Consider the following 17,044-nt stretch of genomic DNA (forward strand, 5'->3'; position numbering starts at 1 on the left):
TTGTGCCCTCTCTGCATCCATTACAACCTGGTGATCCTGAAAGGGGGATCCTTCCATCTGTGGTCCCTTCTCAAGGTTTCTCATTTTCCCCGGGCAGGGGTTTTGAGTTTTTCCTTGCCCTTTTGGGAGCTTAAGATCAGGGGATGCTTTGAGAATAATTGTCAATTTTTGTCTATGTGAAGCCCTTTGAGACTGCTTGTGATTTAGGGCTATACAAATAAACTTGACTTGACTTGGCTTCTGGGTTTCAACCGCAAGGAAAGGTCCCAGGTGGGCAACCATACCTCGCCAGGTTGATTGGCGAGGGCCTCAGTCCAGGTCCAGTTGGCAGTGGTGGCATACTGCTCGGCAGAATGGAGGGGGGCAGTTCTGGCTCGGCCCCAGGTCCACAGTAGCGAACAAACTCGCCTGTGTTTTCTTCAAGGGTGGACCACAAGAATTGCTGAATGAGGACATCTCTGGATCCCAGACGGCAAGCCAATTTGGAGGCATCTGGAGCAGGGCTCACCAAGTCCGGTCCTCAGGGGACCCATATCCAGCCTGTTTTACAAGATGCATCGCCACTGCAACGCAACCGATTCAAATCATCAGGATCGCTATCAGGCTTTTATAGAGCTTGCTGATGAGCTGATCATTTGAATCAGGTATGTTGTATCCAGCGCTCCACAACGCTGAACAGGTTACGCAGTACAGAAAATGGATAAATAAATGAAAGTGACGGCAACGTGAGTGGAAAGGTTGCTCTCGTTTTCAAAACAAACCACCAGTCATGTTCTTTTACTCTTTATTGTGTTTGTGTGTGTGTAATATATATGTATATATTTATATTTATAAAACTACAAAAGTAAGACTTTCAAATTCATAGTCAGCAGTCACTTTATCTCATATATATATATTTTTTTCTCTTACAGAGAGAGAAGAGACGGATAAGAGTGTTTTGTGTTCCATTGAATAGAACAAGGCACAACTCGAAGGTCTGTGGAAAAAAAAATCCAGCCTTTGGAGGAACTCGGCCTTGACTTGGGTCGGTCTATCCCAGGAAGTAGTGCTGTGTCGCATGCTTGCACAGCGCTGGCTGAAGAAATTCAATAAGAAAAACGGATCCGTCAAGTCCCAGGATTTGTTGTTCATCCTATGTACATAACTTTTGGCAATGAGGCATCCATGACAAGCTTTGGAATCTTGATATCTGAAGGTTGCAGATGGGTTCTTGTTTTGTTTTTTTGCTGCATAAACAGTTCAATTGGAAAACAGTGAACAAAAAAGTACAAAAGACATATAAAAGGAAGAAAAAAGACCCATGTATACAATTCAAAGAAAAAAAAAAAAACAATCCCACCCTAATTCCACACTCAGATACAATCCTATCTGGAGCAGAGTACATTCTGACTACGCAATCTGTACACGATATTTACAATCCAAAGGTTCACTTCAAATTAAAATAAATATATTTACACAGAGCAGAAAAAAAAGAATAAATAACTTCATTGACAGAGAAAAAACACCATAAAGCATCTTTAAAAAAAAAAAAAAAAAATTTTTTTTAAAAGGAAACCTGATGAAGTTGTTTATGAAAACAAGAAGTGGTGCAGATGGTTTTGAAAGTCCACGACTTGAACACCTTTCGCTTTTGGCTAACAGTAAAAATGGGCGTTCCCAGCAGGCACCACGAACACAATAGTTGGTGTCGGCATCTCCCTTAACTTCTTTTCATACTGTATGTCGATCAACATGCTTAGGTGGGTGACCAAACATCACAATGGTAAAAGTATTAAAGCGCCACTCATTCATGCGTTTTGTAGCAGTACACTAGCAAGTTATTACGTGTACAAAGGAAATTGAGCATTTGCAGAATCGCTAAGTGTTGCGTGTCTACAGGCGTTCATTCTAAAAAAATTCAAACAAGATTGGACAGTGGCACAGAAGGCTAAAAACATGGCAGCTTGCTTTCAGACAAATACTTCCTTGAGAGGTGAGCAGGGGATGAGTACAAGAAGACAAATGGATGTAGATGCATTGTGGACATCATGTTTTGGAAACTGGACTGCTTGTCTCTGGTCTCTTACCTTACCACCTGTCAGGTGAGAAATAAAACAACCAAGTTCATCTTGGTAGCTGCCTATTTGCAAAAAATGTTCTGACTCGGGTGCAATTGCTCAGACTGTGTAAACGAACGCCCTTGATACGATCCCCTGATGTGTTTCGAAACAAGCCAAGCAGCCCCGTTTGAAAAGCTATTTTGTTGGAAAATTGGAAGTTTTGTCACATAATACATTAAAACGTTGTGACTGCATTCGCTGTAGTAGACTGGACAACTTTTGGTCAGTGATAAAACTACATCAACGCGGAGCAAACTTGAGTAAAATAGGTTAAAATAAACAGATGTATGAACACAGACTATGGGATTGACTAAACTGAGTTGCTTTTTTTTTGCTACATACATATTTTGGTACACAGGAAAATACCGTATTTTCTCACATAGTGGTTAACTCAATTGCAGGAGGAGGCAGTGTCAATTTCTTATACTGCTTTTCCTCATCCTGGACTGCTTGCGTCATACTTTTAGATCAATTTGACTAACAATTATGTAATGTAATCATTTGTCACATTCAAATAATGACATGAGTAGACAGACGAAGCTGGGCGTGTGGAACGGATAATAATTTGGAGAGAAATTTCTTAAGAGTGGAGACCACCATTTAAGGAAATACGGTACAACTTTGTGCACAATTGGGCTTAATATGTGACACAGGCAAAATTGTCATTAATACAAAGGTTTTTTTTTTGCGGCCTCGATTGTGCAACAATCACTTTGATGACAGGACAGATTTTGTCCTCTAAGTATTGTGTGTATGTTTATAAAGACTCAGGGTGTTTGAGGTAAACCTCAAAATGCTGCTGCACAATATCATGACGTGAGTAAAACCCTGAGATTTTGTAAATATGGGCTTCTATTCTCAACACAAGCGTTTGTGCAAATAGACTTTGTGTAATACTGTACGCCGCGCTGTCATTTGTCAACTTACTGAATCGGTTGCACACACAAAAAATAAAAAATAAAGAAGGCATATCTAGAAATACACTCGTGTGTTCATACAATTTTAAGGAAATGATTCATGTGCCATCATGGCTTGGCTTGGCAAAATGTGATAGCTGATTTGTTTACAGTTCTTGTGCATAACTCTGTTTTGGTTGCCTGACATAAGATTCGACAACGGTTTGTAAATGTAAACAAAACAATCTCTACTCTGTAGCGGATCCGAATTCTGCTGCAAAGTTGAAAGTTTTTTTTTTTTTTTTTAAAAGCCAGTATAAAATAGCATTCCACACCGCTTTGCACCAGCATGTTGGTAAACCCGGACCTGAACTAAGATCATCATTACATGACCTCTCTGAAGAGTTTCAGAAAATGATATCAGGCTTTTTCCTTGTGAGACAAAAGATGCATATTAAACATAAAAGCGACCCGATTAAAAGACAATGAAATTATTATTATTTGATCATGAGGACATCCCTCAATAACTGAACAATACATTTTATAAATAAAACAATATTCTAAGTAACAACTCAGAGGAAACGAGGGGGGGGGGGGGACGAGAATTGAATAAGTGGTCATTTTTTAGAAGGCACTCATCTGCTCAAAGACACACGCATTTAGTGTGCACGTGTGTCTGTGTGTGTTACGTGTGTTGTGTGTCTCCACAGTCACAATTCCTGTACCAGTGAGGCTCCTCCTAGGACTGGGGGGGAAAAATGGCAATGGCTAAGGTCAATGTTACCAATTAACGTTCTTATTAGGGAATTAGTTCCTTGGAGGTCCTCACCTGTATCGAGATGTAAACTGATTTGTGTCTTTTGCTTCCCATTAGTTTCATTTCTGTGTTTGGAAAGGTGAGGACAGTCCATGCACAGTGTTGAAGTAGTAGTAGTAGGAACAGTTGTCAGAGCGTGACAGCTGAAAATTACAATTGCAATCTGTAAAAACCGCAAAATGAAAAACAACAAAACCGTCTAAAATATTCATTTCATTCTCTTGTCTGGATTGAAGTGTCTGTGTGTAAAAGGCAGGGGAGGGGCGGCACCTGGCTGTCATGAACCAACCAACACTTCCATGATGTGATCAAGTTCTGTCAGATCGATTTTGAAAGGCTGATTGGTTGAAACCTGCGGGGCGGGGCCGCTGTACGGAGACGCCAGCGATCTGAGGAGGTCGTCCGCTGTCACCACCGGCGGTATTTTGGCGAGGCTGGCGCCGGCGGTGACGCTGACCGCCCCCGCCGTCATGCAGGGATCAAAATCGTACATGGACGTGTCTATGTCGGCGAAGAGGACGTCGTCCAGCGCCAGGTCGGTGAGGAACCCGGACGATGTCGAGGGGGGCGAAGGAGAGGCGTAAATGTCACCCGGGGTAACCGCGGGCAGGGCGTCCATCGGTCGAACGTCGGCACAGGTGCCTTCTGCGAGCGAGACGCAAGCCGCTTCGGCTTTGGAGACCGACGTCGGGCAGTCTTTTGCTGGGCCCGAGGCTGCAGCTAAGTGGGAGGGCTGGGCAAGTGCGGCGGGAGAGAGGGAGGTAGTTACTGCCATTGAATTCGATGCTGCCGTCCTAGTTATGGCTGTAGGAGGACATAAATCCATGCCACCCGCGGTAACGGACGAGGCAGGAGGCGGCGGCGACGGAGAGATGGTGGCGGACGTCTGACTGAGTAATGGGGGAGGCGAGAGAGGAGGGGTGGGCGGAGACGACGCACAAAAGGAGGAATCGGCACCGTCGTCTTCCAGCAAAGAAGCTGGAGTGAGGCAGAGATCCAACGGAGGCGGGCAGGCGGGAGGCACCGACGGGTGTGGCGAAGGAGGAGGAATGATCGCAGGCATTAACAGCGCAGAAGGCGAGGGGGATACTTGGGCTGTCACCGTAGCCGACAGGACCCCGAAAGAGGGCGGGGCCTCACGGTAGCCCTCGTCCATCGGGTCGTCGGGCGGCGGCGACGGCGGCAGGAGCAACGGTCGTAAGGAGCCTTCTTGCTTGAGTTCGTCCTGGATGCGCCGCAGCATGTTGTTGATGAGGACGCGCCGCTCCAGGCTGGGCTCTCTCAGCGGCCGCTGGCTGTACAGCTTCATGAGTGAGATGTTGAAGATGGTCTGCCTCTGAAGGGTGTACGACACCTTGGACAGGCCCTCGTGGCCCAGGCCGCATCCTCCTCCCGCCGCCGGCAGTGGCGGCGATGCCTCCAGCGTTTTGCCTTCCAGCACCTCTTCATCCTCATCCAGTTTTCGCTTGGCACCTTTACTGAACATAAATCTGGAAGGCAAAGAGATAAAGAACAGATCATAGAAAATTGACTTCATTGTTATGCAAATATCAGGAACAGTCCAGGTTTTTTTTAGCTATTGAAACATGAAAAATATGAAAAATAATTACAAGCTGGAAACATTGTCGAAATTCACACGCATTTGCATTCATTCCAAAGGCAAGATACTGACTGGCGCGTCAAGTGTCAATTCCAAATTTGGGGGAAAAATGTCAAATAGAGATCGATTGTGAGGGAAGTGATTTGCGTTACTAACATTTTGCAATCTAAGAACATCAATGTTCCTGTGGAATGTTTCTAAATCGGTGAAAAAAGGTTTGTTTTTGGGGGAGGTGGGAGCAATCTGGAACAGATTAAAGGAATTTCAATTCATTTCAATGGTAAAAGTTGATTTGCGATTGGAGCGTTTCGAACAAATCAAACTCACATATCAAGCCCCCACTGTAGAGTATTTCAAGAAGCTGCTTTGAGCCAGCGGGTTTATTCAAGCATCAAATTTAATAATAAAGCAGGCATTTAAACCAAAATGCGGAAGGAATGGGAGCCTTTTTGCTACAGACTGGGGGGGGGGGGCAACACATAAACACACACGTTACGTAATAGCAGTGTTCCTTGCTGTAGCACAAGATCATAGGTCACATTTGAAGCCAAACCCCTTCCTCCCTCCCGCTATGCGAGTACAGCACAGAGCCTCTCAGTGTGCAAGACATAGCGACCAGGCGCACAATACTGCAGCCGTCGTGAAATATGCTATATCAATAAAGTTGTAGATTTATTTGCGCAACTATTCAAGCGCTTTGAAATACGTTTGCAATCTGATTGGACAAGAGCAAGAAAAAAAAAAAATGAGACAAACGAGTGAAAGAGCGAGCATCGCTGCAGTATGTTTGATTCTAATCCAGGCTGACAGGCTCATAGAGCCAGTCGCTATACACACACACACACACACACACACAGGAAGTGTGAGCTGCAGGCCCAGTCACCATGACTGGTTGGTTGCCATGACAAACAGAGTCAGCTGGGAATTCACCCAAAGAGATGACAAAGAACGAAATGGTAGTGGGGGTTGCTTCGGGGGGTATGAAGGAGGAGGGGAGAGGGAGGGGAGGTGGAAGAGGAGGAGGAAAAGAAGGTGGAGTCGGATACTCGTGTAATGTGCAACATTTCAGCGCAAGTGTCCAGTATACATGACAAAATAGTCATGCACCATGCAATACGGTTCTAGACAACAAACTCCAGATACAAAAATAAATAAATAACAATATATTGTGGTCGGGATGAACCTAATGTGAACTGTTATGACGAATGCCATAATGCAAGATGGAATGCAAGATGCAAATGGTGCTTACAAGACCTCGATTGGGAAAGCATTTCCAATATGATTCAGTCTGATTGAATTTTGCTTTTGCAACTCCTATTCAAGTACCTTGGTGCATGACCTCCTTTTGGAAAATGATTGCGCAACCTCATAGGTGTTCTGCTCAGCAAGGATCTCTAATGATCTCTGACTGACTTTTTGAGCATCTACTAGGGCTGCTCAATAAATCGAATTTGAATCGTAATTACGATTTTGGGTCCAGACGATCTCAAAATTCACATAATGGAGGACAAACGCTTATTTGGTGTTTCTACTCTGAGACGAGCATGCGCGACGCCCCCACGTGTGTGTGTGGAGATCCAGGCCATGTTTAACATGTATCTTAAAGATATTAGAGAGGATAGAATTTATTTGTTGTGTTCAATAAATGCTTGTCCAATTTCAAAAATATAATGGTGATTTCAATATTGAACAAAATAATGGCGATTTGGATTTTTACCCATGATTGAGCAGCCCCTAGCATCTTCATACGTGCCTTGCAGAAAACAGGGTCCTGGTTCGGAAGAACATTAAAGAGTGAGCGAGCGACTTTGAAAGTTGAAGCAGCTGCGTATGTGTGCCTCTCTGACTCATGTCAGGGTGTTTGGACTCCAACTCCAAACACTTATGCACACAGTGTACAGGGCTGCTGACATACCAGAGGTGCCCCACCCCTTACATTCCACTTCAGTGTCCTCCTCTTCCCTTTCCGTCTGCCCCGCCTCTCCTCTTCTCTGCTTTTCATTCTTTTTCATCCCATGACTCCTTCACCATCTCACTTTTTCCCCACGTAGAGATTTTTTCTTAATTTTTTTTTTATTCTTTCTTAATAGCAAATCACTTCATTTTCCCCAAAGAGTTTTCCATTTGGGGCATAAGTTTAAAGTTCTCTTCTAGCAGGGATGCCATCTGACAAACGTCGAATAATGTGTCATCTGCTTGTCGACAACTTGTTCCCCTTTATTTTGAAACTATAATAATTTTTTTATATATATATTGTAACAAACACATGGGGCAAACTGACATGTTTTTTGAACTAATGAAAAGAGCCATAACTCGCGGTCTCGTCATTGGTGTCGTCCTCAGCCTTAACCCGAGAACCCTCAAAAAGCCTTTTGTCCTTCTGAGGCTAAGTCATGGCTGTCTCTGCTCACAAGAAGATACACAAAATGTTCCCAATACAATGACGGCACACAACTCAAAATCACACAAATCCGTTTGTAGCTATGATGCGGCTAGCAACTGCGTTTCCGAAAACACGTCTGTTAGCGAGCCATCGCGAAATTTGCCCCACTGTGACTTAAATGACCTCATTTACATAATAACAACCCCATAAAAAAAAATTCTCTGGCCCTGTTAGGTCGTCTGGGCTCTGGGGCAAGACCGGCCATTTAATACGACGGTCGCGCACTGAAATATTACTATGTCGCGCCAACTGAGCATCTTAACCTTAAACTGATGACAATACAACCGAACCCAACATTCGGTAAATAAAAGTCATGCAAGAGTCGCAGTGAGTGCGTTTGAATTTGTTGCGCAGTAGAGCGGTGCAAGGGGATGGACTCTGCAGTGATATTATGATCCTGAAACCGGATACCCTGGTTTCCATGCCTGTGCTACACATCCACCCCTCCCCCTCGCGTTTACAGGGCTATTTCAGGTTCTGGATGCACAAAGTAAAGATAGACTACGACACGCAAACACACACACACACACACACGACGCAACTGCACGTAGATGAATGTTCCGCAACACGTGTGCTACACATTGTGGCACATTCACTCAGGACTTTGCTCAAAGTGCCCTGCTTTGCACTCAACACATCAAGTGTGTGCGTACGTGTACGTGCGAGTTTGTTTCCGTGTGCCATCATGCTATCATTCACATGACAGAGGTCAGCTGCGTATTAGACAGCAATTTCACAACACAATCATGACAAGCTTGGTTACAAAGCACTACAGTTCCTACGAGACATTCACAAGGAGACAGTGGACAGTGATGAAGTTACAAAAGAATTTGTATTAGACGATGGATGTGATTGGCTGCTGCGTGTAGCAAGCCACTCACCCAAAGTGGCTCCAGCGCATTCAGAATGTGTCCGAATGCACATGGCACACCGTGAGTTACATTAACACTGATGAATGACGAGTGTTTTCATTTACAATAATTGTATCCACAAAGACTTTCTTTCCTTAAATACACATTATGTGTAGTAAGCAAAAAGAGAGAGGAGTAGATTGAGGTCAGCAGCCGGACGGGTCTGCATGCTGTGGAGCACTCCTCTCTTCCTTGCTGGTGGGAGAAAACACAGCTCGACACGTCCAGCAACAGCCCCAGGAACCACTGAACTCTACAACCTCAATCTGTCTGGTCAATGGCTGCAGTACACCTATTTTGCTAGCAGTGAAACTTTTGGTAATATTTCAGCTACCATATTACTGCAGTATACAGATGTATCCTTCAGCAGTATAAACCTCTTTCATTATAGCAGTATATTTCCCTCTCGAGCCTCTCACTGTTATCACTACCTCAATGGTGTATCATACCTGCAGTATACTCACCTTTTAACTACCTAGCTGTCTTTTAAACTATCCCGGCATCATTACTGTTATATACCCGCTGATAGCTGCAGTATGCTCTACTTGCCTTACTACTGTAATATACATGATCTATCTTGCTATTGTAGACATGTACAGCTCGCCACCATATTACGATGTTTAATTCATTGGCAGTGGCATCAATGTGAAATTCCTGCCTGTTTTATAGAACAGGTTTATATACTCGAAGGGGGGCCGGACTTATATTGTTGTAGGATTGGCAACATGTGGATACACAGTTTTAATTCATCTGTACCTTAACCCACATGATGGAAGAACGTTCAATTATTATACTCATTATGAGTGACGAACGGATGGACAAATGAATGAATGAATGACATGAGTTATAATGCAAGTAGTAATTATAATAGCCCCGTACCACGCACCTCTCTTATGGGACATGAGAAGCATGAAGACATGCACTCCAACAGCTCTCTTGCAGCACCTCCAATTCTTTAAGTTGTCATCAGACACACACCTCCCAACCTGACTCAGTGGACTGGTGGGATTCTCCTCCAGACGGACCTAACACCACTCACACGACCTATACGACCCTTGAGAATCAGCCAGTCAGTGAAGAGGGAGCTCCAGTCATTTCTTGCAGGCTGCCGTGTTGTGGTGCATGTTACAAAACACTGCCCCCCTCTCCTCCTCCTCCAGAGACAGTCCCACTGAATGGGGTTTAAAAAAAAAAAAAAACTACACGCTACGGCAGCTTTACGGGTCAACAATGCTACAATTAGCTTTAAAAGGAGGCGCTTTTAAAAGATTGTGATTGTTAACATGTCGCTGGAACCGAAACACAAACCGTACGGAAAGTGGAAAAGTTCAAATACTTTTCGGCTATTAACTGCAAAGCGGCTCTGCTGAAGGACGATTGCTGGGTGGAGGGGGGGGAAAGTATTGTCTGAAGACATGAAATAATAACTTTCTTTCCTCACGGTCCTCCATCAACTATAACGAACACCACTGCATTCACGAGTCTGTATTCAGTCCAAAATTCTGTACTGTAACACGGCTGCGCGCTCTGGACAGCAGGTTTGCCTTGACGTGGATGTTCGAGATGAATTTTGAGTGTAATTATGTGTCTTACCAGATTCGGGTCCGTCGGAGTTTGGAAGAGAAACATGGGGGTATTTAAACAGTCCACTCGACAAGAGGAAAAACAAGGTGTCCTCGCTGCTGGAGACTCTGTCACACAATGGCGCTGATAGGAGGGAGAAACTGCCTCGCTGGTTGGAACGCTGCTGCCTTCGCGGACTGTCGGACAAACTTGCAAAAGAGTCTGCACGAACTGATTCGTGATGTTTGACGCCAAAGTGGAAAGAAGTGGGCAAAAAAAAAAAAAAGGAGCCCAGCCTGGGACATATTAAGTGAACAGTTAGCACTAAATGCAATAAATATCAACCGCATAAGACGCATAGAGGAAAAAGGTCAGCGATAAATAGGCACAAACCTTCTTCATTGTTTATTTTACGTTATCATATTGTGATGTTTGAGGGCATTATGTTGGATTTAACATTTTCCATGTGTTCAACACTTTCACTTTCGATGCACGTCAAATTTAAAAAGGAACTTGTGAAGCCATAACTCAGGGAATTATGTTTATTAGCCATATTTGATTTGATTCTACTTGTGGTTTCTTGCAAAGCATTCTGCACAACAGATCCCTGCACTGTACTTTTGTCAACAACCTGATACAAGAGGACGAAACAGCAAAGCAGCAGCAGCAGCAGCTGCCCTGACATGTGACGCCATTATATTTACTCCACCCCCCTTTCCAGCCCCCCCACACTCCACTGTGTTTTAAACTAGCTATAACTATGAATCTGGTTTTGATGTTATTGATCCGGCCAATGTGATGCCAGTAAATAACATCCCATATTAGCAGATGACAGATGAGCAGTAAACTTACAGATAGGCAAGTTGTCTGCCTGTGCAGACAAGACAGCAGTGGCGGGGCATTAGCGTGCAAAAGACAGGGCAACTGAAAGTGTTTGTGCACTTACTACCTACCCCCCACTGCACACTCAACAATGCTGTTTTCCATATTTGTTCAGACAGGGTTTCTACTCTCAGGACAGACTTTGACCAAAACTGTTGCCACAAGGGTTTGTTTTTTATTGAGCTGGATATTTGGAACCCAGTCATCTCTGTTCAGTGCCATCTGAATTATAATTACTCCTCAGAAAACTTAGAAAAATGCGGGGCTCCAGCTATCAGTATTTATACATTAGCAAAAACACACAACGGTGAAAAAAGTGACACTTTACAGTGACATTTTACAAACTATGCAGCACATGAGGATAAAAATAAAAGTTGATGAAGTTAAACAACAGTCACATTTGTGGTCATACAACATCCAAGTTCCTGCAATGGCATGCAGCCCAATGCCACAAATATTTGTAAGTTGCATAGCAACAACTTGTTATCGCTGCGATATGACTTTTAAAAATGTAAACCTTCCTTCCACACTTATTGTGAACGCCTCAACGATTGAATAATTACTCACAATCCAGCCAGTGTGAAACCTGGGCTTTTTTTGTTGAACGCAAACATTATTCACATTATCATTCATTTGTATGAATGGCAACAGGTAGATGCACAGGTTAATTAATCATTCAAAAGTATAAATATGAAAATCAGCAAGTAGGTGGAAACACTTCATAACTGTGAAACCTCATATGTACGTATTTCTAGTTCTATTATTTAAAATGGAGAAAATTTGTTTTTCTAGCCATACAAATCAGAGGTCAACCACATTCTACAATGGTTTCGTCATATAGCTTTGAAATGTTAGATATTTGTCATTAATCACTGATTAGAAAGCGTGGAAATTCAAGCAAGCAACTCTGGTCAGACAACGGCTCTAACGGCACCATACCAAATAACTAAGCCCTAAAATCTGATTTGATTTGATTTTTTTTTCATCCTTCTAGACTTGACGCCAAGTCGTGAATGCTAAGCAGTGAGGAGGAATGGTTCTAAATAAAGATTTCAGGTCAAAAACAGGAAATGGCTCACTGAGTAGAGAGGGCAGGGCCAACTGGAGAGCTGTACCCACAACATCTCTCCCTCCCTCCTTCCCTCCTTCCCTCCCTTTAGCTTGATTTCTCTCGCTCTTCTTTCATCTCCCTCTTGGTGACAAATCCGGTTGCTCCGCTTTCTTGGTTTCTCTTTTTTCTCGGTTCAAAAGTATCTGGACAATGGCCATTTTGATACATTTTCCTCTATGCACCACGACGATTAATTTGAAATAAAACGATCAAGATTTGACTGATGTGTCATAAAGGTTTCATTAATTTGACCATTTTGGGAGTACAGGCATGTTATATCTGTACCTACATTTCTTTTCAATATGTGATTGATATAACTGTAAATGTAACCATTTTTTAACACTTGGATTCAATTTCTTTGTAGTCAATGAGCAGCAGATTGAAATCACCAAATTCCTCTCTTTGCATGCTCTATTGGTTTCAGATCATGCCATTGACTCCCATCCAGCCATTTTCTATTGCTTATCATAATCAGGATAATGGGTGAGCTGGAGCCAGCTACCTGAGCTGCAGTACATCCTACATCCACCCAGTGAGAGGATTTATAACAGGGGTCCCAGTTTCGATTTGTAATTTCACATGAGATACATCAACAAGAATCAAATCAAAACTGTGTGTGCTGCAGGATTTTGGCAGCATATGTGAAGAGGACCAGATAATCATATGCTATAAAACAGGGCGTGTCACTGCTCAACATTTAGGGAGAGGCTGGGGGTGGAAAAGAGGAGGAGGAGGGGCTGGGAGTCCGGCTGGCATGAACAAGGAGTTTTTGGGGGTACCCCCCTCCCTCTCCCCCACAAACCACCCATCTGCTTTTATTCCCACTGTAACACTTATTTTCCTTTCTTATATTTTTTTCTGTCTGTACATCCCATTTTTCTACCCCAGGTACATAAACAAAGTTAACACTAGAAACTCTGTTTTTGAACATAACCGTTACATACAGCATAAGAAGATGGTAATTATAAAATACAATGAAGATCAAATAAAATTTACCTTTGTGATGATGATGTGTGCTGACATCTCATGTGACATCATACATGCAAAATTTTGGAGTTGAATTATAGTAATCATCATACTGTTTGTGATTAAAAATATGAATCAACTTTTTGAAACTACACCTTCACTGGCACACAAAACTGGAAAGCGCCTGTGACAGTTTCACCCTACACTGCCAAATACATAACATTTCCTGGAGCCTTGTAAAATACCTTGACTCACACACTTCAAAAAAGAGGATGTTGACGCCATCAAACCTTCCACATTATAGTTTCCTGCAAATGCTGCAATATGAACTTGCACACATTTTGTCCTCCATTGACCATCCTATCAAAATCCAAACAATTAGGCAATAAGCTTCTCATGTTTTGAACTAATTTCATCGTTGAATCATCAGCCAGTATTGTAATAGTGCTTATAGTAAATTCCAAGTGTTGTTATGCCAATAACCTCCAAAAGAATCACAGTAAAGCTTTATGCCAGCATTGGTCAGCCCAGATTAAATAAGCATCATTAAATAAATTGTACATACTTGTTTAGACGCCTTTGCAAACAAAGCTTGTGATTTGCTCCGGGCATTTATCAACTGCAGTCAACTTTAAAGGCAGAGTTTATGTAACATCTTGCATCAAAGCTGAATGTATATATTGCACTTCCTGTCTTATAGTGTACATGGGGGCTTAGACCGCTGACCATCTCATTCGTTTTGTTACATTCCCAACACACTTTACATTTAAACTTAGTAAATACACTTGAATTTTTTTGACAATTTTTTTTCAGCATGCCTTCTGCAACATGAATTTGATACAGGAAGTGAGCGAGCAAGAGAGAGAGAGAGGAGGTGGAGTTGCTTGAGGCAACGTGACGCCTCCATGGTCAGGTGACTTACAGGAAATAATTTGTTTTGCTCTCTTTCACTAGAAGTGACAGCTAAGTGCTTTTATTAGTGCTTGCAATGGCAGTACAAGTGAAATGTTTGCTGGTGTAAGTCCATGTGCACCCGTTTTACAGTTTCCTCCAATATATTCTGTTACATTTTGGAAGTGAACTTCAAAAAGTGTCATGCGGGAGACACTGGAGCCCAAAACAGGAAGGTCATTAATCTTGTGCCGACTCATGTCAGGAACAAGGAAGCAGCCACAGAAGTTCACGGGCCTGCAGCGACAGTCTAGCTACTTTGCCATCTTTCTCGAACTTTTCCCACCCTCTGATGGCTTCTTTTTTTCCAAACCACAAGAAGGATGCTGAACTATTCTTCTCCAGGCATTACTTTTTTTTTTCTGAATCATTATCATGAATTCAGTTTTGCATGTGTGTGTGTGTGTGTGAGAAGAATTATTTTTCCTAATAACGTTACACATTTTCAAGCTCTCAGAGCATTATGATTTTGAGACAAATTTCTACTTGCAAATGATGTGTTAAGTTTATTGCTAGTTGACCTCTGATTGATTCAAATTAGAAATATAAATAGTCTCATAGTACAATTATTTATAATGTAAAACCTTTAACTGTACAGTCATTGTTTTAAGTGATATATTAACATCATCAACATTAACAGCAGCTCCAGCCACCTATATGAGGATTTGCTTTAGATAAAATACCTTTATTGTAATCAGATTACAGTTTAATGTATTGGCCTATTAAGATGAATCGCCCAGCTCAAGGCTGCAAATGAGTTGCCCGCTCTGAGATCAATTACATTTTCTCAATCTGAATCATTTGTTAATAGTTTTAGTCATTCGATAAGAAAACACTGATCGTCACCTATGATTTGTTATCTTGATTTCATAATCAGCTATTTTTGTGGTGACCCGATTACTATAATTCAGTTAAATAGGTGGTCATCTATTACGTCTTACCTCCTACACTAAAGCAGACTGCCTGAGTCAGCTCCTCAGCTCTATCACGACTCATGGAGCTAGCGCAAGGCCTCCCCTACCTACCCCTCAGCATCACACCACTTTCCATCACCAATATCGTCATGAGCTCTCACCATCGCATTTTTTGGGAGCGCTATCACTCCCTCGCTCACATTAAAAACATCGATGTATGAAGTGTCTCTTTTCCTCGCGTTTTTTTTTTTCTTTTCCATTATTTTAGTCAGCCGACCTCTTTTCTCTCTCGCTCTCTCTCTCTTCCTGCTGGCTGCCTTCAGGGTAGCAGAAGGGATGTGAATGGCTTCAGCCCTCCCAGCTGGTCCCATCACCCAGCAACCCAGAGCAAGACAAAAGAGCACGCACACACACACGCACACACACACACACTCGCACACACAGGCCGATGAACAAGCAGCCAATGCGCACACAGACACAACATCACCGGCAGACGAGTGTGTGCATGTCCTTCTGCAGACGAATGCACACACACACACGTGCACACACACACATCGAGCACCCCCCCGCCCACCTTTGACCCCTCAAACTCACGTCCATAAACAGCAAGTCGGCCAGCCGTCCCCCTGTGGACTCTTACCCATCGTCCCCGTCTCCCCTCCTCAGCACCCTTTCCAGACACCCACTCCTTTGTCCGCAATCTGCTCCCAAAATATTTGGGGGGGGGGAAACAGATGAACATGTGTTGGTCCAAATTAGATATAAGCAGAGGCATACACTTCAAAATATACATGTGGTTTAAAAAAAGGAAAAGAAAAAGGGGGGGGGTCCATTTTTAACTTCTTGTTGGTGATTAGCGAGTGTTCTCGGGGGACAGCATTAGACATCATTTAACATCTAATGATGGGTGCCATTGACCTGCTTTATGGAGAATATAAATTCCTGCGTTTCATTGGCTTGCAATGAAATGCCTTCAGGATATTCAGACTTTGTTACACAAACATAAAGCAAAAAGAACACATTTATTTGAGTTATTATGACAGCATAGTGAAGGTTTTTATTTTAAGATATCAAAGCAATAACTTTGTTTCAAAGCAAGGTCATTTCAGACAAAGCGAGGTCCTTACAGTATGGTTTTATTTTAGGTGGCTTGACAGGTGAGAATAGGACAAGATGTGACAAAAACGTCTGAATTATAATTCAAAGTGTTTGCCCTGAGTCATGCTATAATTTTTTTTTTTACTTGAGGCCTGAAAACAAAGAAATTCAACAAATTGCCCATCTAAGTTACATTTAGAATTGTCTCAATGACTAAAGGGGGAAAGAACAACAAGGCTTATTAATATTTACTTTGACTTGCTCCTTGCATTGATCAAGAGCCAAAACAAACCTGCAAGAAAAAATGCTTGGCCTCTGAGCCTTTTTTTCTGAGCCCAAAACTACACAAACAAACACAGCAGTGACATTTTCTCTCAACATCACATTGAAGGAGGGGGATTGTAGTTATTTTCTTTTATAAACTAGACCATTTTTTTTGGGTTGCTAAATACTAATGTAACTCATTCGACAATATATAGCTAGTGTAGTTTTGGTGCTTCAAAGACAAGTAACACAAACACGTCAAAAGCAAAATGAAAGAAAAGGGAAGGAGAAGTGCTGGCAGTGTAAATAATGAAAAGAAGGTCAGTGCCTCCAGGGACGGACCGATTGTGAACACTTAGCGCAAAATAAAGGCACCGACGGGCCACTGGAAAGAGTCCGCCCAGTGTCACACCAGTGACATCATACACTGCAATGGTGGTGGATTCGTGATGGGTGGACAATGTTTAAAAAAAAAAATGAGGGGTGGACAGGTGATGATGAGATGATGCAGAAGCCCATGCGTATGATC

General features: G+C 42.7%; 1 protein-coding gene across 3 annotated transcripts; it reads right to left on the reverse strand.

Moving 5' to 3' along the window:
- Window positions 1-767: 767 nt before the first annotated feature.
- On the reverse strand, window positions 768-10,527 carry sertad2b (SERTA domain containing 2b). 3 transcript variants are annotated; one of them, XR_005100322.1, is made up of 3 exons: window positions 10,360-10,519; window positions 2,608-5,302; window positions 768-2,525 (listed from the first exon to the last, which is right to left on the reverse strand). XR_005100322.1 is itself a non-coding variant. In XM_037271078.1 (3 exons), exon 3 carries the CDS (start codon window positions 5,296-5,298, stop codon window positions 4,090-4,092), a length of 1,209 nt encoding a protein of 402 aa, XP_037126973.1. In that variant the 5' UTR covers window positions 5,299-5,302; window positions 9,653-9,820; window positions 10,360-10,527; the 3' UTR covers window positions 768-4,089. The 3 variants fall into 3 exon arrangements, 2 of the variants coding, with proteins under 2 accessions (XP_037126973.1, XP_037126972.1); XM_037271078.1 differs by adding an exon at window positions 9,653-9,820 and having other exon boundaries at window positions 768-5,302; window positions 10,360-10,527; XM_037271077.1 differs by having other exon boundaries at window positions 768-5,302.
- Between the last annotated feature and the right edge of the window lie 6,517 nt (window positions 10,528-17,044).

This window comes from Syngnathus acus, chromosome 15 (assembly GCF_901709675.1).
Source record: "Syngnathus acus chromosome 15, fSynAcu1.2, whole genome shotgun sequence".
Classification (NCBI taxonomy): domain Eukaryota; kingdom Metazoa; phylum Chordata; class Actinopteri; order Syngnathiformes; family Syngnathidae; genus Syngnathus; species Syngnathus acus.